The 25088-nt window shown below is 50.7% G+C and overlaps 2 protein-coding genes across 4 annotated transcripts in view; both read right to left on the bottom strand.

Moving 5' to 3' along the window:
* Nucleotides 1-222: 222 nt before the first annotated feature.
* On the bottom strand, nt 223-18639 carry INPP5K (inositol polyphosphate-5-phosphatase K). 3 transcript variants are annotated; one of them, XM_019755512.3, is made up of 12 exons: nt 18261-18639; nt 16302-16409; nt 15846-15954; nt 12700-12816; nt 12175-12350; nt 11515-11626; nt 10712-10821; nt 3377-3563; nt 2330-2464; nt 1987-2070; nt 1714-1818; nt 223-1533 (listed from the first exon to the last, which is right to left on the bottom strand). In XM_019755512.3, the coding sequence occupies exons 1-12, from the start codon at nt 18290-18292 to the stop codon at nt 1474-1476; spliced, it is 1335 nt and encodes a 444-aa protein (XP_019611071.3). In that variant the 5' UTR covers nt 18293-18639; the 3' UTR covers nt 223-1473. The 3 variants fall into 3 exon arrangements, with proteins under 3 accessions (XP_019611071.3, XP_019611072.3, XP_074176397.2); XM_019755513.3 differs by having other exon boundaries at nt 15846-15947; nt 18261-18277; XM_074320296.2 differs by lacking the exon at nt 15846-15954 and having other exon boundaries at nt 18261-18408.
* A 967-nt stretch (nt 18640-19606) lies between these two features.
* Nucleotides 19607-25088, bottom strand: part of PITPNA (phosphatidylinositol transfer protein alpha) — a 36524-nt gene continuing 31042 nt past the window's right edge. Inside the window, exons 11-12 of the mRNA XM_019755502.3 lie at nt 23619-23687; nt 19607-22193 (exon numbers count right to left, since the gene is read on the bottom strand). Coding sequence (XP_019611061.1) covers nt 23643-23687 — 45 coding nt within the window. The 3' untranslated portion in view covers nt 19607-22193; nt 23619-23642. The remainder of the gene's footprint in view (nt 22194-23618; nt 23688-25088) is intronic.

Raw genomic sequence — 25088 nt, 5'->3', positions numbered from 1 at the left:
CGGCTAGGTCTTATTTTCAGGGAAACAGTGGCACACCTCATATGGGCCAGGAACCCAGCGGCCCACCATCCCATACCCTCATCCCATTCCTATCCAGGTAACACCTGCCACTCAGACACAGGAAGTCTAACCTGATCTACAGGGCCCTCGTCCTGGAGTCCAGCAAGGGCCCGTCACCATGTGCCCCTCCCACCACCATCAAGAAGGAGTCACACACAAGGGTAAAAGCCAAGTTTCTAATTGTCCCCCACTGTTAATATACAGAACACACCCATGGACCACCAGAAGCCAGGGGACAGTTCTTGGTACACACGGCTCCCAGGGTGGAGTGTGGCACTTAGAACTGGAGTGTTCTTTAGTCTTGGATTGTAGGCTTGGCATGAGTCACAGAGTAGGCTCTCTGAGGTGTCTTCTGGGAAAAGGGCCACGGAGCCACTAGTGGCTGCAGGCAAGTGGTAGGAGCAGGGACAGCCACATCCACAAAGCACCTGGAGAATGCTCTCTAAAGACCCCCAGGACCAGATTCTCCAAAACGTCTTGATTCCAGCTCTCTTCTCTACCTGCCCCCACTTCTAGGTCCTGGAGTCATCTAGAGGGAGGGCAGGTTTCTGGCCAGTGACTACAGGAAAGGATAGAGCCAGATGAGGTTCACTGAGCAAAGACCACCCTGGAAAAGTCTGTGGCCATAGCTCTTCTACCACCTGCCAACCCTTCACAAAAGGGCAGGTTGGGGGCATGGAGCCTGACCCACCAGCAGAAGTGAACCTGGGTCCAATGCTCTGCTCAGGCCCAGGAATTTCCTGGGTCAGATCCAGGGGGGCAGGAGGGTGCAGACAGAAGGATAGTCATCAACCTGCCCACAACCCCTACCTACGATTCTGGGTAGAGGGGCCCCTCCATCCTGCCCACTTGGTCATACTGCTTCTGCTCAAATCAAGGATCCCATACCCTCTGCCCATCCCTTAGGGGGCTAGGCAATGAGCTGCCGAGACTCCTGGAGGCCAGTGCTGTTTGCACCAACCAGTCTACGGAGCCTGTACAAGTGTGAGTATCCCCGCCTCCCAGGCAGCCTGAGGCCCAGGATGGCGTGATAAGAATGCAGGCCTGTGCCAGATGGGGCATGTGCCTGGCAGGCCTGCTTGGGCAGGGCTGGAAGTGTGTGTGGGGAAAACCAAGAAATGAAATGCAGGCTGCAGGATCCTTCCCACATCCGGTGGACTGTCCCCAGGTCTTCACTGTTGACAAACTAGCTGGTTTCACTTACGTCTCAGCAACAAAACCTGTATTTAAGTGGCCAATTCCAGAGATCTGGACTGGAGAGAGCACAGGAGTGTGGCCACAGCTCCCCCTGGGAGGTGAAGGATACTTGCTGCCTCCTCAAGGGGCTGGGCTGGGTCCCTAGTGCTCCTGACAGTGGTGAGCAGAGCTGGCTGCCAGCTTTGGCCTCCGCCCTGGATTCCCTCTCATCCCAGCTCAGATCTGTGGTTGGGCTTCACCCAGTGGGTCCTTCTCCAAGAAGGCGTGAGGCTGGATCTGCAGGGATAAAACAGGCAGTGAGTGGAAGGGGAAAGAGCACATTTTCCTCCACTGTTCATCACTCCCATTCCCCAACTGCTGCGGCTCCAGGTACGGGTTGACTCCTAGGCCCTTGGCCTCGGGGAACGGATGAGGGGTTCTGTGTACCCTTCTCCTTACCCCACCAGCATGCCTTACCTCGAAGGGATTGCTTATCCCCACCACAGAACGTAGATTGTTGCTATAATAACACAGGAGGAACTTGTCCCCAGTCTCAGGGATATCACTAATGTTGATGTACACCTGGAGGGGAGGATGGACAGGAATGGGGTCAGTTCTAAGCCTGGGTCCCACGCAGTTCTCAACAACAAGTTATCCAGCCTTCTGTGTGCTCCAGAAGACAGAGAGGCGCTCAAGCAAGCCCAGCTGCTGGAGTTGTGGAATACCTAGGTTAGGAAGGGGGGCAGGTACCTGGTTCAGCTCGTCGCTGAAGGAGACCTCGTTGTCCTTGACCCAGACATAGCACACGTAGTCATTAATGTGGCGAAACCCCACCTGTGGGAGGGGGGAGCGGGTGGTCAGTGGTCTGGGAGCACCCAGGACCTACGGCACATCCTAAGGAGAGGACAGTCTCATTTCTAGGTGGCGCCATCATGCTGTATGCCCCCTCCCTTTCACTGCCAGCCCCTAGGTGGGCAAGAACCCTGGGATGAGTAAGGGTGAGCTCTTCAGTTTGTGCCCAGCTCCTGTGAGCCCTCAGGATGGATAAACCAGAGGCTGTGGCTGAGGGACTCCGTCTTGCCCGTCACATCACCTTGTACAGTCCAATCCAGTCCCAGGAGCTGCTGATGAAGTCTGGGGTCAAGAAGTAGCTGATTAGCATGTCCTCTGTGGTCCACAGGCCCTCGGGCACCAGGGTAATCAGCGGGACACATACCAACGGCTTCAGCTACACACAGGGGTGAGAAGGGGGATAAAGATACACAGCATCCTTCCCTTCTCTGAGACAAATGGCCTTACAGTGCCCTTCTAACAAGCCAGGGTCAGAGCAGGGAGGAGGGCACCAGGGCAGTGGGCACAGCGCTGATAGGCTGCTCTGAGAAAGCAGCAGATCGGCTGGCCAGCTGGAAAGAGAAAGGGCAAAACTTGTCTGGGATGGCTGCCCGGTCAGTGAGGACAGGGATGAGGGCTAGGCGGGTAACCAAGCGGAGAGCCCAGTGCTGAGGGGTGAGGTGGGGAGAGAATGGGGTGGGGGGGTTGCTGACAGGTTTAAGAAAGAAGCCAGGTAGCTGCTCTTAGGCCTCCTGGGTTCCTGACCCAAAGCCCCAAATTCAGTTTGGCAGGGGGAGGGTACCTGTGGTGAGAACGACTCTAGGCATTCTCACCAAAGAATGGTACAAATGGGAGCTAGGGAACAAATGGTATAACGGGAGACAAACCAGTACGAAAAGGTGAAGGCTGAGGGCAGCCAGCAGCTCAAAGGTTAACACTGCCTTGGTCATTAGATGGCAAAATACAAGGATGGAGGGACCTCCCTTTGCAACCTGATCCAGATAGGTTCAGGACAAATCAAAGGAAGTCCTCCTTCACCTCGTAGGTAATAAACATAATGGAACTCAGCCCTAAGGGACAGCACCAAGAGGAAATGGAAACCTATTCACAAAGGGTTTGAACACGCTTTTGACAGACAGAGCCATCAACAGCTCCTAAGAAGAGCTGGGACAGCTGACCTGGTGTCATGTCACCCTCCCAGGTCTCCCCTGGGGGATCTGCTGACATTAGAATCCAGGGCTGGAAGGTTTGGGGATGTGGCCCAGCATGGCTGCTCCTCTGCCAAGGGCCAGGCAGCCCACAAGTTCACCTCCATGTCAAAGGTGCCGGTGACAGGCTTATGGTCACTGATGGTGTACATCATATGGCTGATGTAGCTCTTCAGAGACAGGCAGAAGTCGGAGGCCGGCAGCCTGCGGGTGTGGGAGCCAGCGGGGGGCTGCCGCTTCAACCTCCACAGGATGCGGTCGGTCCATGCAGGCTTGCGCTTTTTCTCACTGCGGGTGGAAGAGGAAGAATGCGGAAAGAAGAGAGGGTTGGTGGGATAGCAGTAGGTACCCCATGAGCTTGCTGGAGGCCCTAACACCGGGGTCTCAGGGGCCATGAGCCCCCTGGGCCAGAGCTGGAGCACAGCCTGGCAGCAGACAGGAGGGTGCCCAACAGAATCAAAAGTATGCTGGCCTTTGGCAGACTCAACCAAGGACACTCAGTCTAGTCTCCATTTTTATGAATCAAATTGTGACTCAGAAACATTCCATTTCAAAGCTTTTCCTATTTCTTGAACAAAAGCAACAGTAGATCAAAGAAGTGGGGTTTGCATTTGGGAGTTAAGGCAGACCCTGGCCTGGAATTTGGCCTCTACTTACTAAAGGTATGATCTTAGGACAGGAAAGAAGCATTTAGGGGATGCTCACGGCATGGCTGTGGTCAGTAGTTTACTTCACTTTACAGGTGGAGAGATTGAGTCTTAGAGGGGAAGTGACTTTCCTAAAGTCACATAGCTACTGAATGCTAGAGCCACAATTCAAGGCCAGGCAGCGTGACCACAGAGCATGTGCTCTAAATCACCTGGCCAACCCCTCTTAAGCCTCAGCTTCTCATCTGTAAGATGGAGATAATAACAGTAGTTACCTCATCGAGTTCCTGAGATGATTGAGATAAAGCATAAAAAACGTTTGGCACAGTGGTTGGTACAAAAGCAGCTCTCGGTAGACACTGCCTATTATGGTTCTTTGTTCTCAGGAGACCTCCCACCTGATCTTCCTTGAGGAGCAGGAGAGAAGACCTACAACCCCAGAGACGAGAGCGCTTTCCTCCCCTAGATAACTGTAGTTGCCCCAAGACAGGCAAGAGTCTGACTCCTAACCCAGCCCTGCACAAGCAGCTACTGGGCATTCTCTAGGACGGGCGGGGCACTCAGGCCCCAGCCTCCAAATGGAGACCCTGAGTTCTGGAATGGGGCAGGGGAACAGTTGCTGTTTCTGGGTTCTTCCCCCTTGATTTTGAATGAACCCATGGAGTAGGAAAGCCTGGTCAAAGGAGTCAGATGATTGCTACTTTAAAACCTTTAAGAAGTCTTTATTGTCTCCAGAATAAATCTCAAGTCCCCAAAGAAGGCTTTCAAGGTGCTCTGGATCTGACATCCCTCTCGTCATCTCTCACCGCTAACCCCAGACCCACCCCACCCTGGCGACTCTCTCAAGCTTCAGGACCTTTACTCTAGAAGTTTCTGCTGCCTGGAACACCCTTCTTCACAGGGAGAGGCCCAATTCCAATGTTGTCTTTGTCATAAAGCTGTCCCTGACCTCTCCTTCCTCCTTTCAAAGCATTTTACACCAGGACTTCTACAATTACATTATATTGTAGTTTTGTTTCCCAGTCGGCGTATCAGTTAGTGTGTGACCTCAGAGGGAGTCTCCTGTGTATCGTGAGCATTAGGACAGACCTGGCACATAGTAGGTACTCAACAACTGCCTATGAACTCACACTAAAACAACCCTCAGCTCAATCTCTCTCCTCAAAAACACCCATCTAATCTTAATCTATACAGCTTCATGTACTTACAATCAGTTAGGAATGCTATTTTTTGTACAATTACTATTTTATTTTTTATGACTTTTTTTGGGGAAGGGGAACAGAATTTTATTGGGGAACAGTGTGTACTTCCAGGACTATTTTCCAAGTTGTTGTCCTTTCAGTCTTAGTTGTGGAGGGCGCAGCTCAGCTCCAGGTCTAGTTGCCAGTTGTTAGTTGCAGGGGGCAGAGCCCACCATCCCTTGCGGGACTCGAGGAACTGAACTGGCAACCTTGTGGTTGAGAGCCCACTGGCCCATGTGGGAATCGAACTGGCAGCCTTTGGCGTTAAGAGCATGGAGCTCCACGCCTGAGCCACCGGGCTGGCCCTCAATTACTATTTTAAATAAACATTTTTGACATACTGTTGTTACTTCAACAGCAATAGTTTTCTAGCAATAGAGGCACAATGGCATCTCGGTGGTAAACTCCGACTCTAGAATCAGAGACCAGTTGGGGGAAAGTTCTGCCCTGTTAAGCAAGAGCCATGTTTCTAGGTTGGTGAACATGTGGAGATTGGGGAGTAGTGGGCCTACAGAGGCTGGCAGCTCCTCACCCTTTCCCCGTACCTTCTCCCACGCATCTCTTCCACCTGCCTGTTCCTCAGTTATACTCTTTTACAATAAGCCAGTAATATAGTTAAAAAAATAAAATAAAAAAGCTATGTGCCCTTGGGCAAGTGACATCACTCCAAGCCTCAGTTTCTTCAGCTCTAAGATGGGGTGATAACAGTACTTACATCAAAGAACCACTGTGAGCATTAAGTAAATTAACGCGCGTCACGGGAGCGGTCAGGAAATGGAACTGGCTAAGCCACGTGTGTGGGCCTCCTGGACTGTTTCAACAGCTCACTGTTCAGAGGACATTGGAAAGGGGTATTTCTATCCCAGAGACTACAGACGCTGAATCTCTGAATTGACCTTGGACATTCAGTGCAGAACGATGCTTACAACTTGGTAATAAACCACAGGAACGCACCACTCTCCCTTTCAAAGCATCCCCACTCCCCAACTTCCCTCTTATAGTTAAGAACCCACACTTGCTGTCACGTCAGGATCTTCCCCAAGTCCTGACCACAGCCTGTCTCTCCTTCCTCCTCAGTACCTCTCAGCCTGTCTCCCTTTTCTCCTTTTCCACAGCCTGGCCCAAGCTCATCATGGGGTACCTGCAGTACTGTCAACGACGTTTACTGAGCCCTTATATACACCAGGCCAAGTAGGGAGCCAAGAAATGAAATTGACAAGGTCATTGAGGAACTTGACAAAAGACAAGAAACAAATAAGCAAAATAAATGTGTGAAAATTACATACATTTAATGTAATATTTAATGTCTGACAAGTTCATGAACTTGTTGCAACAATGTTGCTAACTTTTTTTGATATCAGAGAGATTATTCATTATGAATTTGTACCAACTGGACAAACAGTTAACCAAGTTTACTATTTGGAAGTGCTGAAAGGCTGCTTGAAAAAGTTAGACGACCTGAACTTTTCGCCAACAATTCATGGCTCTTGCATCACGACAATGCACCAGCTCACACAGCACTGTCTGTGAGGGAGTTTTTAGCCAGCAATCAAAGAACTGCATTGGAACACCCACCCTACTCACCTGATCTGGCCCCCAATGACTTCTTTCTTTACCCGAAGATAAAGCAAATACTGAAAGGAAGACATCTGGATGACATTCAGGACATCAAGGGTAATATGACAGCTCTGATGGCCATTCCAGAAAAAGTGTTCCAAAATTGCTTTGAAGGGTGGACTAGGCACTCGCATCGGTGCATAGCTTCCCAAGGGGAGCACTTCGAAGGTGACCGTAGTGATATTCAGCAATGAGGTATATAGCACTTTTTCCAGGGTGAGTTCGCAAACTTAATATTCAGATTTTGTATATTCCCCCAGTTCTCCATTTCTATTAGGTTGGTGCAAAAGTAACTGCGGTTTAAAAGGTTAATTGCAAAAACTGCAATTACTTTTGCACCAACCTAATAATATAGCTAAACATAAGTCCTTCTGGGTATTAGGCACTGTGACAGGTGTCTCACAGACTGTTCTAATCCTTCCAACACTGGAAGAATGTCACGTTTTTCTCCCACAGGACACTGAAGTTCAGAGAGGTCACCCTGTCCAGGTGGATTCTAGATGCTTGCCCACGTCTGCTGACTGTGCAGTCCCCGCTCCCTTCACTGCACTCCACTGTTTCCACCAGCTTGCCCCACTGTGGCCAAGTCAGAGCAGCCAGAACCGTCTTACAGTGTGTGTTACCAGAACAGGGCTTTTTGGCTAAAAGGTCATGACTGAATACAAGAATTGTTTCTAGAGATTAATTATGTCTTTACTTTAGAAAAATTAAAACCAAGTAGCTCTGCAAGGTTCTCTTGGTTTAAGAGCCTAGAAAACTGAACCCATTTACTGATTCAAAAGCAGTGATGTGTTCCATTTCTGGGTCTGAAAGTACTTTTCCCTTCAGTTCCCTATAGAAGGCTTCTAAGTGTCCCATTGAACTCTGGACCCGGGTCTCGACTAGACTGATCCTAATATCCTGTGTTCAGGCCTAGCAGGGAGGTTGACCGGGTTCATGTAACAAAACCCTATTACAATCCCTGACTTGAACAGGATTTCCGGCCCTCAGCCCTTTCACCCTTCCCTGTAATGGAGCTGACCTCGGTTCTCATTACATCTTGGCTCAGGGACATTGCCATGGCTAGGCAAAGCTGCATCCCATGCCCTGCACACAACTCACTCAGTCACTTTGTACAGCTGGGTCAGACTCGCTCAAGGTGCTTCTCGACAGGGCTGCTGACTGCTCACAATGCCTGCCCTTCTTTCTGCCAAACTCTGCTGCCTCCTTGACAACTGTGATGGACTCCTGGCTTCAGCTGCCCGCCTCCTTACCATTCACTTCAACCTCCTTTGGCACTTGCACAAAGTTCTAGAAGCTCCTATGGGCCAACTCCTGGACTTGATCGTGTTTATTTGGATTTCTTGCTATGGGTGGGTCCCTCTACTAGACCGGCTGCTCCTGAAATACCATAGCTTTCCTTTCTGTCCTCTTAGGCTCCCAATTCAAACATTTGCCTGGCACTATGCTACATCCCAAGAATGGGCATAAATCAGACCCAGTCTTTGCACTCTGGCATTCACAGTACAGCAGGAAAGGTACACTGTGTCTTAAACAGCAACCTTAATAGCATGGTGTGTACAAGGCATGTAGTAGCAGATGGGCGGGAGAGAACTCTCAGTGAGATAGAAGGGTGGGTCAGGAAAGGCTTTCTAGTAGAGGTGATGCCTGAACTGGTTTTCAAGGATGACGCTGGTCTGATTAGACAGGAATGTTTCTGCTCCCTATGTAGGGCTCAGGCCCCGGACACCGCAGGAACTCTCAGCTGCCTCTGGATCCTGGGCCCAACCAGCAATATATCAGTTATGATGTCCCCCTGTAATGTCCCTTGCTCCTGTTCAGACATTCCTTGATTTCCTGGGCTCCAGGCAAAGGGAAGTGCGTGGGTCTGGAGTCACACAGACACAAGTTCAAATTCTTGCTCAATCACTTACTCTGTTACTATCTTACATAGATATTCCAAGACGCAGTTTCCTTATTTGCAAAAAGTCAATAAAAACAGTGTCTACCTGATGGGGATATGGTACGAACTAAGTGAAGTGATGCAGGCAAAGCCCTTTGCACAATGCCTGGCAATAAAAGGTGCTCAATAATGTCAACCACAATGTGGACTGTGTCTATTATGGGGAAACAAATTATCTGCCTCTTCCTTAGCAAGCCTTTGCTGTCCTGATCCTGCCCTGCTTTTTGCTGTTGCTGGCAATACTAGGTGTGAATTCACAGGTACTATGGGCTAGAGAAAAGCATCCAGAGCCACAGAATCCAGAGAATCAAGTCTGAGCCCCAACTCTGCCATCATTTGCTGAGCCACCTGGGGATGTCCTTGAATGTCTCTGAGACTCTCTACCCAATCTCAGTCCTTGCCAACTGCAGCTTAGATCCAGCTACTAGCAAGTATTTCCAGTCTCCTCGTGGTTTCCCTACCATACCTGACGGTAGGGGAAAAGGGACACCCGGCTACATGGCCTGTCAGCAGCTCTCTTTCTGCAGGCAAGTGAGGTTTTAAAGTCAGTTGGTGGAGGGTCTCAGCCCTCAAAGCCCCAGCCTGTTCCACCAAGGGCTTACAATTTCCATGACTCTCATTTCCAGTGGATGGCTGAGGAGACTGGCAGTCTCTTTAAGCCGTGGATCTGGGCCAGCCGGAGCCTGCCCTCTTACCTCCTTTCTGGCCTGCTCTGTTGCCCAGGCTGGACCCTGCTGCCAGTGTTCATGGCCTCTTCTGGTGTGCACTGCCCTGGCCATGACCCCACTCTGTCTTGCTCCATACTCTTGAAATGGTTCACCTTCTCCCCACACTCCTGAAATGGTTTACCCTTTCCCTCTTCCTTGGCGGGGACAATGGCTCTGCCATACCATTGCCAGCACTGGGCCAGCAGCTCTACCTCTTGCCCTGGCCTGGCTGTGGAGACACCTATTCACCCCCTAAATCTCAGGCCTGGGCCGCCCTGGAGGACCTCCTACCTCCTTCATAAGACAGTCCTGACAGGAGGAATAAATGAAGGAGTTGCTTCAAGTGAAACAAAAAGCTCCATAACATGTAAGGGATTCTTCTTTTTCTACAAAGAGATGAGGGTCCTTGCACTAAGTTGGGCCAGGAACCTCTTGCCAGAGCTGCTTTTGCCCCTCTCCCTAAGCCTAAGGTTTTGGTAATTACCTGGCCCCTTGTCAGCTTCTTAGAAAGGTTTCCAGTAAAACTACTACCCAAAGGTATGAATCTAAAAATAATAATGGCAGTTATCACAGTGCTTACTGGGTGTCAGGCATTGGGTTATACACATGCAAGGTCTCATTCAATTCTTAACCCACGAGGTGGGTACTGTTATCATCCCCATTTTATGGATGACAAAATCGAGGCTTAAATACCTTGTCCAAGGCCATGGCGCTGATGCAGAGCTGCACTTCTAACGACTGGAGGCACAGTCTCTATGTTGTTCCCCAGAAAGTCCTCCACTGATGACTCCTATTTCACCTTCCTAAATAGTACATGACCCACTCACAGCTGTGGCGGGGGTGCTTAATACCGGTAACTGGCTGAGTCAAGCCCTCATCTGAGGACGATCAGAAATCCATAGGGAGTCGGGGCAGGGTCCCCAGAATGCTGAAATACAGCCCCTCCTACATCAGGAATCAGCTGCCTCCTCCTTTCTTCTGGCTTTACCTGCCCCACAGCCCCCACCCCCCTATCCTTGCCAGCACCGGCTCTACCTCCTGCTCTGAGGACAATCTGTGACAACCCCCAAAGCCAGCGCCTCATGAGTGGGGTGGGATTGGGGGTGTCATTCCTGAGAGGTGCTGGCGAGATCTATTCCTGCTTCCCTAACTTTTCTACTCTGAGGCAGCTCCCACTAGGGCCAGCATGGTATGACTTCCCAGGCCTCCTGGCCCCCCATTTCCTCCTCACAGGCTAATTCCAGCTCCATGGCAGGCTGATCTTACTGGTGGAGCCCCTCACCTGGTGTCATAGTTGTCGGAGTTCTTATCAAACTTGTAGGTCGGTGGGAATAGCAGGGGGCCTTCCTGGAATTCCCGGAGCAGTGGGTCGCGTCTCTTGGCAATGCTGAGCTATAGAGAAAGACACAGTCCCATCTCCCAATGGTCCCAACCCTATGGCCCAGCACCCCGCTCCAATTAAGGGATCAGCACATGCTACCAAGGTGGGACAAGAGTCACCGATACCACTTCACTTCCTCACAGCACCAGTGGCAGCCTCAGCACCCCATCCCCACCCCAACCCACCCCAGCCCCAGGAGAGCAGCAGAATCCTTTTGCAAACATTACCCCAGTCCTAGAGAAGGCAGCTGCCTGCCACTGCCTAGTCCTTGGACTACAGGGACCAGATGTTCAATTCCATCTGTCTGGGAGCCACTAGCAGACCTGTGTCAGAGGGGAGGCTGGGGTAGCCAGGGCCCCCAAAATGGGAGGTATCTCATCCTCTAGGAGGCAAGCACGCCTGGGAAAGACGACAGGGATACAAGAAGGGTGGTGCACAGCAGGCCAAAGCCCTTCTCACACCCTGTGTTAACACCCAGCAGCTGTACCCTGCTTCCTCCAGAAAAGCCCAGGCCCTGACAGGATTGGCTGCCCCACCCCAGGAGCAAAGCCCTCGACTCCCCCCTGCCCAGGAGCAGGGGCTACGATGGACCAGGAAAGGTGAACAGGCTCTATGGAACCTGAGCAACGCTCCACACCATTCATGTTGGACCTTCACCATGGGCTAAGATCACCCCTCGAGACACCCCACCCCTTTCCCGATACCTGATCCTTCTGCCACAGGTCACAGTAGCACCGATTTTTTATGGCTTCTCGAACGCAGTGCAACCCCAAGTCCTCGATCCGAAAGTTCATGTCTCCAAACCAGAGAATGAGGCTTCAGGAAGAAAGGAAGGCAGGTCTGTGAGGAAGCCAGAGGAGGGAGGAGCAACAGGTGGCTGAGTTCTGTTCACTCCCGGGGCCGCAGGTGAGAAGCCAGATGCTGGGAGAGGACCAGGTGAAGACCGGGGCATGGACCTAACGGGACTGTTCTCATGGCTCCCACTATGTAAGCGAACAGACCAGCCCTGAGGGGCAAGTGGCAAATACAAGGCAGGAGCCAGCCCTCCCTCCTTCTCCCTCAATTGGCTACCAGGCAAGGCTGAGAACCAGCCCTTTAGGGGACCCAGGAACCACAACGGTCTTAACCTGGGATGTTTAGCAGTAGCCCAGGTTTCTAAGCAGGACAGATGGGCCGGGGAAGGGGAAGGGGTCCCAGAACCCAGGCAGGCAAAGCTGGGTAGGAGAGCAGATGGGGCACCAGGGACGAGGCTGAGAGAGGAGCACAAACTGCCTCTGGCTGGGTAGCCGTGACAGGCAGAGGATGCCAGCCTGGGCTGGTGTGCGAGAGAGGGCAGGGGCGGCAGTTTGCAACTGCACGCTCACTCGTGGTCCAGGATGTTGGGGATACTATGTCCCTCAATATTCTGCATCTCCAGGATCCGGTCAAAATGCTCCAGCCGCTGGACATTGTTGGCCATGTGGGGGGGCAGGTGGCAGTTGATGATGCTGACATAATAGCCGTAAAGCTTCAGGCAGATGTTGACGCCCCCTTTGTTCCCCTGGTAGGACAGGCGGGCAGAAGGGTAGGAAGCTGCTCTGGGTGGGACACACCTCTCTTTTCCCAATGTAGGCCTGAGCAGAGATGGTCTCACCTCCCACAGGATCTCCCAGGGCCAGACACTCAGCTTTCCAGAGTGACCTCCGCATCCATGGAGCCCAGCTCCCCCATCTCAGGAAGCTAGTGCCCCCTAAGGCAGGACAGTGGGTATGCAGGGCAGAGGCCTGGCCAGAATGTCAAGATTCGTTTCACCCTTTTTTCCATTTGCCCCACTAGAAAGCCCCCAGCCCTTCCCAGCTCAGTAACACAATGCTTCCCAACTCATGACTCAAACAATACTCAGTCCTTACCCAGTACCCGAAGAGGCCAGTGGGGGTGGATTTAGTAGAGAGGATCTGGATAAAGGGCAAGTGCTGGTACTTGGCAAAGACCAGTAACAGGAGCCCCTGCATGCGGACAGAGGAGACCTGCAGGACAGGGGAGGGCAATGGTCATTCATTTCTCTGCACAGGCTGAGTGTGTCCCTGCTGGGCCCTGTGCCACACGAGTGCCCTGCCCGAGGATCTCTGGAATCTCAGTTCAAGTCTCAGAGTTTCACTCCCTTTAGGCGAGTGATGCAAGTTTGGGTGCCTGGGCCTGGGGGACAGAGAAGACAGGCTGCCAGGGTACCGTGGCATCAGGAGGGCTTCGACTCCAGTCCCAGCCCCACGCATGCCCAGATGCTACTCTCAATGATGCCTTCTTGAGGTCCTCTGGGTACTCTTGGGCCACCCCCCCATCCCGGGGGGCCAAGGGCCTCAAACAGGAATGCTGCTATACATGATAGTGGCTAAGGGCACTGACATGGAAGTTAGCCAGATGTGGGTTAAAATCCTGGCTCTGGTTCTTAGTTTTTGATACTAGCAAGTTTCTCAGACTATTTTCTCATTGATAGAGCAGGAATCTATCTCACAGATGCTGGAAGGATTAACTGGTAGCCATTATTTTTTAGTTTAAAGATTCTTAAAAGCAAACGTAGGGGAAGAACATGAGAGAGCCTTCTGGGGTGCTGGAAATATTCTGACTCTTGACTAGCCTGGTGTAACGTGGATATATGTATGTATAAAAATCCATCGAACTGTATGCTTAATTTCTGCATATGTTGTAGCTCAGTGGAAAAATTTAAGAAAATGCTCCTCCAAAATAACTATGGCTGGCAGGCAGTTGGATGCCCACGAAGGCAATGCAGAGGAGATGAGCGCACCAAGAGGCCGTGTGTTCGCAGGCTGGGGAGCATAGCAGATGTCTACTCAAGTGCTTTATATCACATTTCATCTTTACACCAACCCTATAAGGAACCACTGCCCCTGTTTAGCAGATGAAGGACTGAGGCTGAAAGAAGCTAAGGGATCAGGAGGGCGACCTGGATGACAACATCCAAAGACCGGGATGGTCCAAACCCCTGCCGTCTGTGCACGGGAATGGGCCTGGCCAGTGGCCCTCTAGCTCAGCGTTAGGCCGTCTACACCCACCACTTGAGCTGTTTCCGGAGCATGAGGTGCAGAGGCCAAGGAGGAAATCCCCGGGTGGGGAGCGTGTACTGGGGCCTTCCAGGAATTATGTAACTTGATCCCGCAGCCAGGAGCTCTGACACAGTGGAAGAGTCAAAGCAGGGGGAACCCCGAACCCAGGACTGAGTGAGGGAGGTGTGAGCACCTCGGATTGGGCAGTAGCTGCTACAACTGTGACAACTGTGTCTGCAACCCCTCCCCCCCACCCCCCGGTCTGGGCCGCTCACCTTCATGTGCACAAATGATAATGAAAGTGGGGTGAAGAGCTGGACTATGAAAGGCTGACTCTCAGGGATAAAGAAAGATTCAGGAGAGTTGCAAGTTGAATTCTAACCCACAGAGCAGGTTTGGGCCACTGGGCTCCACCACAAAGGCACCAGTTTACTTTGTGAAGGAGCAGAGAAGGGGAGGGGATGGGGGAGTGAGGCAGGAAAGGGAGAAAGGGTGGGGCTGTGGGGAAAGGCAGGAGATTTGCAGGGGAAGTTCTAGTTAGAGGAAATGAAGTAGGAGGGGCTAAGGAAGGGCCTAGAAAGGAGGTGGCTGGGAGCCCTGGAACCAGCAAAGGGGGTTAGTCCCAGGCTTCTCAACCTATGGCTGGTAATCTCCTGCCCCAGAAACAGGCTGCAAGCAGGGCTCACCCCTTCACCTCAATTCTTGGCCGGGAGAAGGAGGGTCATCTGCGGGCCTCCCAACCTTGGGAGGCGGCACGGGTACAATGTGGTGCATCCCTGCCAGAAGCTAAGCTAATTTCCTTGGCTCAATTTGACTGTACCAATTCCTTGCCAGTTAGCCAGGGTGCAGAGAGGCCTCCAGTCTCAGGAAGGGAGTGGGTGGTGAGAGAGAAGTGGTTTTGCCCTCTCAGAGGATCTAGCTCCAGCCATGTCTGCAGGAGGCCTAAGTCTGATCTAGAGGGAGGCAAAGGCTCAGGGCTGGAATTTTCTAGCCTCAGCAGCAAGACCAAATCATGTATCTCGTCCTGGCTCTGCCCTCCTCAGGAGGACTCACAGCTCTTGCCTCAACATCCTTAGGCAAACCAGGATAACAGAATTAATTCAAAAGAAAGGCAGTCACCCAGTGAAAGGAATAGGGGGATTCTGGTATTTTCAAGAAATACTGCTCTAGGTGCTTTGAATGGGAGTGTGTTTCATCCCTTAGCTATGCAAGGCAGAAAGGCGAAGATCAGCAATCTAGAGCCTTCCTGTGGATTCTCCTATGCTCTAAAGACTCCCCAAAGAATACTGGCTTTTCAGACTGACAACCCTGTTCCTCCACACCGATCTCCCCTCCCCTAAGCTCTGGGATCCTGAGAGTGTGAGGTGTATGTCCCTACAATCAGAGAACACCCTCTGATACTAGCAGTTAGCCATGGGATGCCTGTCAGCCTTAGAGCTCACCAGTATAACAATAAGGTATAGTAGTTAAGAACATGGATTATGAACTTTGAAAGATCTGGATTCAAATCCCAGGGAGCCTGTATGACCTCTGAATCTTGGTTTTATCCGTAAAATATCCGTATTTCAAGAGATTTAAGATTTTAAAATTATGTATATAAAAAGCTTATTTATAACGTTTAACACCAAGTATGAATTTGATAAATATAGCAATTATTATTACACTCACAGATTTCAGGCAGGGCATGTGAGGAGAGATTGGCTGGGGACAGGGTAGGCACTGAGCTATTAATAAGACCCATTGAACCTCCCCGAGGAATTCTCCCAACCTGAAAATATCAAGGTGTAAACTAACCCCTGGGATCCCAGCTCAGCTCCAGCTACCTTGGAAAGGCACAAGGCAGGCAGGAGCCTCAGGGAGCCAGGTGTACCTGAGGTTTAGGCCTTTAACCAAATGGGAAACAGCATGAAAGCCTGAGTGGGAGACCAAAGGACTGGGGATTAGTGACAAGAGGTAAGACACATTTCCCAATTGCCCATGAACTTGAAAGTTACCTTGACGAAGCTGAGAGGGGAAAGCACATCCATGAAGAAACTGCTCCATGGGTCTTCAAAGGCAGTGTCAGAAAGGAGGCTCATGATCCCACAGTTCATCTCCTGCAAACTGCCCATCCCAGGTCAGAGGCTCTCCCCCTGGCCTAGAGGGCACTGCCTCTGCCACAGACATTTAGTGCTGCCCTCAGAGAACTTGTAAGCCTCGGGTTCTCAAGACCATGAATGAGCTCTCCCTCCCCTGGCTGTTGATCGCCAAACCCTTGCCATTGTTGACCCAGGACAAGAGACACTGATGCAGTGTCTCTGGCCCTGATGCAGGCTGAAAGCTCCCAGCCTTCAGACTCCAGAGTGAGGGAGGGCAGGTTACAGCAGTTCCCCACGGGGACAACTTGGGACGGGTCAGGCTTACCTGAGTTCAGCTATAGGGGAGGGTGAAGGGGCCCTGCAGACACCTACCCAATGACATACACGTCCAGGTTCAGGTTCTGGTTGTTCAGCTGAAGCAGATCATCGAGGTCTAGAGGTGGCGCGGCAGAGGCCACATTCCATGTGACGACATGTATGCTGTGGAAGGAATGCAAAGTGAAGTCATGGAGGAAGGAGGATAAAACCTTTTGCAGATAATGGACGGGGTCTAGGCTTGCTAATGGCTCCTCCACACCCCTGTGATCATAATGAGAAACATGAATTTCTGCACCTGGTGGTGGGGATGGTGGCACTGAACTACAAGCCCTTCGTCTTCACCTTTGACCCCCGAAGCAGGAAATTCCCACCCTTAATTGGCTCTTCCATGCAAGCCTACAGCTGCCCACATCTGGCAGCACTGGTGCTGCTGACACTAGGAGAGCTGCCAAAGTGGGCCCAAAGGTTTCAGGGCCAGGAAAGGGAAGAGGCAGATAGTCAGGAATTTATTAATTTCACCAGCCATTGACACTAGCAATCATCCAAGGCTCCGTCAGCAACTTCCCACTCCCCACTTCTCAACCCAAGGGATCCTAGGATCACCAGAAAGATTCTGGAGGTTCAGTTTTCATCTTGTGAGAGGCTTCAGCATTGTTAGGGGAATTTCAAAAACAACAGAGATAGGACCACATTTCTTCCTCACTCCTTCCTAGCAGATCCCTAGAACACAACCAATTCTGCCAAACATTTCAAAGAGCTTAAGAAGCTTCTAAATAAATAATAGGTTTTCTCAACATCTCTCAAGAGTCTACCCTCTTTTGGAAAAGCCATCAGTTGGATAACATCCTCCATCCTGTCTTCAAATGAGTCTTGGGGAAGCAATAGAACCAGAACAGCAGCTCTCATTAACACTGGATCCCATCCGAAGTTCAAGGGAAGGAGAGATTTCCAGAGCTCAAGTGAATAGTCACAGCAACACTCGAAGGAAGCCCGACTGCTGAGTACCGAGCAGACAGGGGCTACAAACCCTGCGGAGCCCAAGAACAGCCACCAAGCCTCAGGTGAACCTTAGGTACATCACGGAGAGGAGGAGCTGCAACGGCCTAAGATCTAAAACGGGAGAGGGCACAGGGCGTGGGAGAAACGGGCAGGATGTCCCAAAACATCCCTTCTCCACCAGACCCTGCTCTTAGAGGTCCATGTTCTAAACAGCACACAAATTGGAAGAAATTCTTGGCTGGCTTCAAGCAATTTCCTGCCCCTCCTTGTGAACATCAACAAAACAACACAAAAACCACCTTCCCAGGCACTCAGCCAGAGAGTCCGTGCTTCGTTTGTTTACTATCTCCCCCTGCTGTCCAACAGTGGATTAAGAAAGACAGCCATGTTTCTCCAAGGCTCCTTGTTTTCCCAGGGGCTGGCTCTAAGTGAATGGGGAGCAGAAGTCGGGATTTCTCGCCCAAATTCTCACGTCCAACGATTAGCAGCAAATCCTCGCGTTGTGACCTGCACTGAGCTGGTGATTAGCGTTGTTCCTCGTTAAAGAACAAGCAGGGGACCAGGCGACACCACTTTACGAAAGGCTCTTACCTAAATCTGATTTCGAATTTCAAGAGGTCACAACGGGATCAAGCACACCCCAAGATGTAAATGCTGATCAAAAGTAAGAACAGATTTCTACTCTAGAGCCGAGGAGAGCGTGCTTTATGTCTTTAACTACAAACAGCCCAACACTGCTGCCTTCTCCAAAAGCCAACTGGGCACCTGCTTGGGGCGTCCAAATGGGAATTAGCTTGGCGGCTTGAGTTTGGAGGGGGCGTGGTGCTCGGACCCAATACTAAATGCTCGACAGTGGCCTTGGGTAATTTGTGAGGGCCTCTGAACTAGAAACCGTCTCGTAGGCCCGATCCCTTCTCTCCCAGTCTGATTCTGCCCCAGATCCGCAGCCCCAATCGGGTGGTTGGCAGTGATCCCACCTGGAGCGGGCCAGCCTGCCCCCAGTGACTCTCTCACCTGAGCTTCCTGCCTCTCGGTTCAGCTGCCATTGTCCCCACGCGGTGGCCCGGCCGACTCGCGTCTCCCAGCCCCGGGAGATCCTGGCCGGATCAGCACCCCTCCGGCAGCAGGTCCCTCTCCCGAGGGTTGTTTTTCTTCCGGATTCTGGACCTCCGTCTCGGCTTCCGTAAGAGGCGGGGCTTGAGCGCACGGAGTGCTCTGGGTGGTGCGGCCCGCGGTAGAGGCGGGACTCTCAACAAGCGCGAAAAGGTGAAAGGCTGAGGAAAGGAGCTTCGGGTGGACGTGAGAGAGGCGTATCCTCCTGTCTTCAGAACCAGACAAAACACTGCCACGCCCCACGTGCGACTGCCCAGTAGGCTCGCGGCTCCCAGGGAGCCCCGCGCGAGGCCGACAGGGAGGAGACGTCACACTGCTCGCTCCGCCCGGCGTGCGACTGCCCAATAGACCCGCGGTTCCCAGGGTGCCCCGCGCGGGGCCGACTGGGAGGGGTCGTCTCCCGGCGGAAGTCGTCGCCACACCAGCGCGACCATCGTCAGCTGTAGCTGGCTTTTGTAATATGGAATCGGAGGTTTCTGACCTCTGCGCTGTCTCCTTCCAGCTTTCCAACCCCCGGAGGCCCAAAGGGCGGCGTGGGGAGAGGGCAGTCCGGCCATCGTCCTGCCTCTAATCCAGTCTCTTTCCCCCACCTAACTCCAGGCGGTCTCATGTTGGTCATTGGGCTCTACTTAGTTCTCTGTGGTCTTCACTTAGGTTACTTTTTACACTTTGGACTTTTGGGGGGTTCTTGGACTCTTAGAAAATGGGCCGTCAACGAATGAAAAATAAGTCAGTGCCTCTATGTTGGGACCAAACATGAAATTATTATTTACTTTGCCAAAGATTAACTATGATTTCCGTCAAATCACTGGTTCTTAATATATGGCGGGGGGGGGGGGGGGGCGCGGAGGGGAAGGAGGGTGCATGGGATTCCTTTGAGGATCTGATGAGAGCAGTGACCTTCCCCAGAAAAACACAATTTTACAAACAATCTTCATAAGGTTCATAGACCTGAAAGCAAGGTTAAGAACTCCTACTTTAAATAAATGTTTTGCTTGGTAGGATGCGAAAAAGGGAGATGTGAAGAGGAGGGGAGATGAAAGCAAAAAGGAAATACTGCCAGTAGGAAATGGCCAAATTACTTTCCCATGTATGATGTTTGCATAAGTAAAATGACACGGGGATGTTTTAATTTACAGAAATCCTCCTATAAAAGTTTTAAAATGGAAGATATCAGCAAGAGTCTGAGGGTATCTGAATTGGAAAATGGATGTAAGGACATGACCAATAAGCTCGACTCCAGAAAACTCTGTCTAGAATTTTATTAGACTGCTTTTTCCCCCAATATACCTGTATTGGAAGATTGAGACAAAAAGGCACAAACTCACATTAAATAAGGTGATCTAGTCAATTCTACAAAGTGTATTTTGTAAAAGAAGTAGCACTAAGAACCAATCAAAATAAGTCAGGGAGTCCCAGCAGGGACTGTAAGAGAACTGGGAAGATATACACGTGCCACAATACTGACCCTGTCCCTGACCTCTCTGGGTAAGAAGGCCAGAGCCCAGCACCCCTCCTACAGAGGCACTGCTGCTTCCAGCTGGGGCTGAGACCCTGGAAATCTAATAGAAGCAGCTGGTCTGAAGGGGCATGGCACATCCTCAGGTACTACCCTGGAGCTGAGCCTTTCATGTAAGCCCTTCTGAGTGCTAGTCGGTTTGGGGGAGGTGAAGGAAGAAGGGGGATACTTAAAAGAAGCCAACACCGTTGCCCAGCAGCAACACTATCCTTGGGGATGGAATAGACCGGGGACATCCCGCCTTATGTTCATGTGGGTTGGAGCCCCAGATCCAACTGGCTTCAGGAATTGTCGCTCAGCTCATGTGGATGCTTTCAAACTGGGGCAACAGGTGGAGGTGGGGGGGAGGCAGAGAAAAGGCAGATAGAGTGAGCCCCCACTGGAGCTGGAGTGATATGTGTGGATCTCAGAGAAGAGCTGAAGGAAGGAGACTAACACCTGCCCCTTGCACCACCTAAACAACCGTCTTGTTTAGAATACCACCAGTTGTTTCTCCCAGGATAACTCACATCTGGACTTCACTTAGTTGATGAAGAAAGGAGAGCTTGAAGCACAAATATAATTACAGCTAATACAAAGCTTGCAGGAAAACATTTACATTTTTCTCCAGTAGGAATGCTGCTTCAACTTTCCCAGTCAAATAAATGCTACCAGCAGTTGGGATGTGAATAACCAACTGAACCGCGCCAGATCCATTGCTACTATAGACCCCACAAGGTGAGACTAAAAGGAAGGTGTAACAGGACGTATCCTGGTCCTAAAGGGGCCTCAAGGGTGGGAGCTAACCATGCCAAGGGGTGTGAGTCTGTCCACCCCGGCCCCAGGAGGGCCACAGGGAAGCATCCTTCAGGATGTCATAGGTGCAATCCTGTGAGACACTCCCTTATTGCACTTAGAACGAAGTAAGGCGAAACAAACTGACAAAAACATGAGGCTACATTATCTCATCCTACTTCTCGCTCCCTCAACAGATTTGGTCTCATTAGCAGCTGCACCCAGGCTAGCATGGGCTTGGATCACTGCACACTCAGCCAACATACTTCGCAGAGTTTGGGAAATGTCAGGTGACACCACAGCTCTTTGACTCTCACTGGGAAGGCATACTTGGGTTCTGCCAGGTTACAGGAAACACTGAAGCACTCCGCAGCTTCTGTTCCCCTGGAGCCTGGACACTCACTGGCCTACTTTGGTAGAGTTTTGTACTACAGTCACTACTTGCTTTGATTGTCCAGGACAGAACTCAGCTTGGGGGCATGACGAGCTGAGTTCTTGATCCCCAGATCCTTTTTAGCAATTGGAGACGAGAGAGAACGTATTCTGCTGGGAAGGAGCTTTTTGCATGCTTGTTTTATGCAGCATGAAGAGGTCAGGACTTTGTGTCCTGACCAGCCTCAAAGACGGGACAGGAATCTAAGAAAGCACAGAGAAAAGAGGATTATTGCTGAGTGACAGCACCAGCCCAAACAGGAAGAAGAGCGTGGACATACAGAGCTCCTTGGGGGGCAGACTAATTAGTGTATGTGGGGCAGACTCGATTCTAAGGGCCATACTGGCTAGGTCCCTCCAGGTGTCGGGCTGACCTGGGCATGTTACGGGTTCTGCAGAGATGTAGACAGAGTGGGCAACAGGAGGGCCGAGAAGCCATAGGTGTTTCTGAGACTAGTGACCAAAGATGCAATGCATGGGCAGGGGTTATTTGTATTTGCTGAATGTTCAAGACAGAGACTGGCTGGGCCTTGGGTATTTCCTTGGTGCTTAGAGCACTCTTAACAATGGGTTATTGGAAGCAGAGGTCAGAGTTATGAAGCCACATTGCTGTTCTGTGGAACTGGGGTGAAAAAACTGTATTTCTAACTCATCCCCTCTCCCCAGGTGAGCACTCAAAATTGCAAAAATCTGCCAGGAAACAAAATACCTCAGTTTATCCCAAGGTTGAAAACAAACAAACTTAAATCATTTAAATCACCACATCACAAAAGGCAGCTATTTCGAGAGACTAAAAATGTCACTTGGAAATAAAGGGGAGGGGGAGGGCACACAGAAATGGGTTGAGAATACAATGGTTGGAAAGGGAGGAGCTGTAAATACAGCAACCTACACGCCACATCTCAGATGAGCAGCGGGCTCCTGCACACACGGCTTCATAATACCAGACAGTCTATTTGTTCACAATATTAAAGGGCATCTAGAATTAGCTACAGTAAGGGATCGAAAGTTGCCTGAAGAAGGTGCACAGAAAGGCTGCGTCCGAAGATGGCCTGTCACTCGGGAGAGTGGAGCTGCTGGGCCTTCCTGTTGACCACTGTCTTGCAAAACTAGAAGAGAAATACAATTATTAAGGAAGCAACAGAGGAAAATGGAAGTACTATAAATCATCGATGGGGGAATTTCCAAAGGAGGAAGGATGCCAGCTGGTGTGGTTGGGGCTGGGGAGAGAGGAAAATAAGGTCCAAGCAGTGACTAGAAGCTGGCACTGCAACAATCCATTTAATCCCATCCTTTTATCTCCCAGTTCTCCTAAAGCACAGGTTTGCATCACTAGTGGTGGGACCAGCCACACCTCCTTAGCTCCTTAGTGCTACAGCACAGCCAGTTTGTTTTAGTTTTTTCTTTTTAAAAGATTTATTGGGGATTATTGGGGAGCAGTGTGTTTTCCAGGGTCCATCAACTCCAAGTCGTTGGTGGAGGGTGCAGCTCAGCTCCAAGTTCAGTCATCGTTTTCAATCTTAATTGCAGGGGGCACAGCCCACCATCCCATGTGGGAATTGAACCAGCAACCTTGTTGAGAGCTTGTGCTCTAACCAACTGAGCCATCCGGCCACCCCTCTGGCAGCTCAGCGGCAGCTCGTTTTCTTCAATCTAGTTGTGGAGGGCGCAGCTCACTGGCCCATGTGGGAATCAAACCGGCAACCCTGTTGTTCAGAGCTCGTGCTCCAACTAACTGAGCCATCTGGCCGCCCAAGGATAACCAATCTTTATTTGATAAAAGAATCTCTCAGCCTGATGGGGAGCAGGGCCAAGTGTTTTATTCCATGACCAAGCCCACTCTGAGCTGCTAGAATAACAGCAACGTCTGGAAGTATTCAGGGCACTGGGAGCAATTAAAAGGAAGGGACCTGGGGAAGATTGACAGTGTGACAAGAAACATCCCACCCTGGTCCTCCCTATGACTGGGCAGAAATATTCTCCAAGCATCTGAAAGATGCTGCCTCTGATGAGGACAGCTACTTAGTATGGGATCGGGGGTACAAAGAGGAGGGAAATGAAGCACCAGACACAGCAATGAATGCTAGGGAAGCTGTCCGGCCAGCAGATTTTCCAAGGGAGGCACAGGGAACACCAGCAGCTGGGAGCTAGGAACTGGCTCTGGCATAGGTACTGTAGGGCGTGCCCCAGAATGCCAGTTTCAACTTGATATGGCTCAAGTTAGAGGAGGAAGAGCAATTAGTTGCAGATAAGCTTCAAGTCTGATCTACCGCCCCCATCCCACCCCGTCTCATAACTCTGTCCATGTCTGTCTGGGTAGTTCTTTGTAAAGTCCCTCAAATGTCCTAATAGTCATAATTGCTCTCAATGGAAGCCTGAGACCATGACAAGCCTGTTTAGCATGGCAGTCAGCATGATTCCTAGAGGGCAGGATGAGGAATAAAGCAGGTTTTCTGACGACTGTGAGCGGCTGAGCCTTGAGGACCCGGACTGGTTTTAGTGTCTATGACATTCACAGTGAGAAACATACATACAGTGCAGAAGGGGGAGAGGTGGCTTTAGTCATCCGCTGTCATTCCTTTCACTGGGTCCTTTTGTCTCATCTGAAACAGAAAAAGCAGAAAAGTTGAAGGGTCTTGCTGCTAATGAGACTCCACCACAAATACATCCCACCTCTCAATCCTGCCAATAGATAGGGAGGAGCATGTGTGTACAAAGCAAATCAGAATGGAATTCTGCATAAATACAGCCAAAGCCATACCATTTACAGCTGTGTCACTGGTCCCACCATCCATGATTGCTGTTTCTCTCCCCTATGTCCCAGGGTTGGGGTTTAGTTCTTAAGTTCCTGTCTCTCTTTCAATTATTCAACAGATATTTATGCAACATCTCTTTTGTGCTAGGCATTCTCCAGGCCTGAGTCCTCAGTAGTGAGCCAAAACAGATCAAGTCTCTCCTCAAGGAACTTACATCCTAGGGCAAGATGGGGGAGAATAAGCCACTACTGTGTGTCACACGGGACTGAGGGCTGCTGGGATGGAGCACAACTGGGGAAGTGCTACTTTATAAGCTGGCTACGGAAGGCCTCTTTGATAAGTGATGTTTGAGTAAAGACCTGAAGGAAGTGGGGAGGAAAAGCCTGTGGCTCCCTGGAAGCAGGAGGACAGACGGGGACAGGACAGTGTTTAGGCAGAGGGAATGGCAAGTCCCTCTCGTGAGCTCTGCTTAGAGCTTCGCCTAGTCAATAGGGCACACAGTGTGGCACCAGGGTTCAGCACAAGAACACGGGTAGAAAGTACTAGGGGCAAACCTCAGCTTAAAAGAAGCGTGAGGCTGCTGGAAAACAGGACGGGGTCATCTCTGGAAGCCCTGAGTGGCCCATGTCACGGGCACCTTCCAAGCAGAAGTAGACAGAAGTCTTGTTGGGGAGACTGTGGAGGTGATTGCTCTCAAATCCGTTCTGACTTGAAAATTCTATTTGTAGCATGTCTATAACATATGTGTATTTTAACTTCCCATTGATATTGCCTTCACTACCCAGGAGTTTTCTCCTCAATTTGCATTCTTTATGCATTCAACAAATTTTGAGCACGTAAGAGCATGACCTCTGGAATCAAACTGCCTGGATTGTATTCTGGCTCCATCATTATTAATTGAGTAACCTTAAGCAAGTTACTTCATTGCTCTCTATGCCTCAATTTCTGTAATTATAAGGTGGAGATGATAATGGCACATGCGTCATGGGGTTGAGTGGTAAAGATTAAATCAAGATATTTATGTAGACTACTTAGCATAGCAGAGGGCTTGGCACTGAGCATACACTCAGTACATGTTATCTATGTTGTTATTTCTTTGTTCCAAACACCATCCTATAGCAAAAGGGATGTGTGTTTCACAAGTTCTGAAGAACCTGGACTTCTAAACTACAGCCCTCAGAGTTATGTTCTATTCATGAAAATTTAATACTGGCACAACTTTGCAGAGAGATTCTATCTCAGTAATAG

Source organism: Rhinolophus sinicus, chromosome 12, assembly GCF_057876585.1.
Source record: "Rhinolophus sinicus isolate RSI-liver-muscle chromosome 12, RSI-T2T, whole genome shotgun sequence".
Lineage (NCBI taxonomy): Eukaryota > Metazoa > Chordata > Mammalia > Chiroptera > Rhinolophidae > Rhinolophus > Rhinolophus sinicus.
Note: the sequence above shows the minus strand (reverse complement) of the source record. Positions and strands in the feature narration are given on the sequence as shown.

Excerpts from the sequence above, each read along its gene's own strand:
- INPP5K (XM_019755512.3), bottom strand. The coding sequence starts at position 18,292 with ATGGCAGCTGAACCGAGAGGCAGGAAGCTCAG. Across the intron at positions 11,627-12,174 it reads CCCAACATCCTGGACCACGA|CCTCATTCTCTGGTTTGGAG; the intron begins GTGAGCGTGCAG and ends TTCTTCCTGAAG. Across the intron at positions 2,465-3,376 it reads CCGGCACCTTTGACATGGAG|CTGAAGCCGTTGGTATGTGT; the intron begins GTGAACTTGTGG and ends CCCTGTGTGTAG.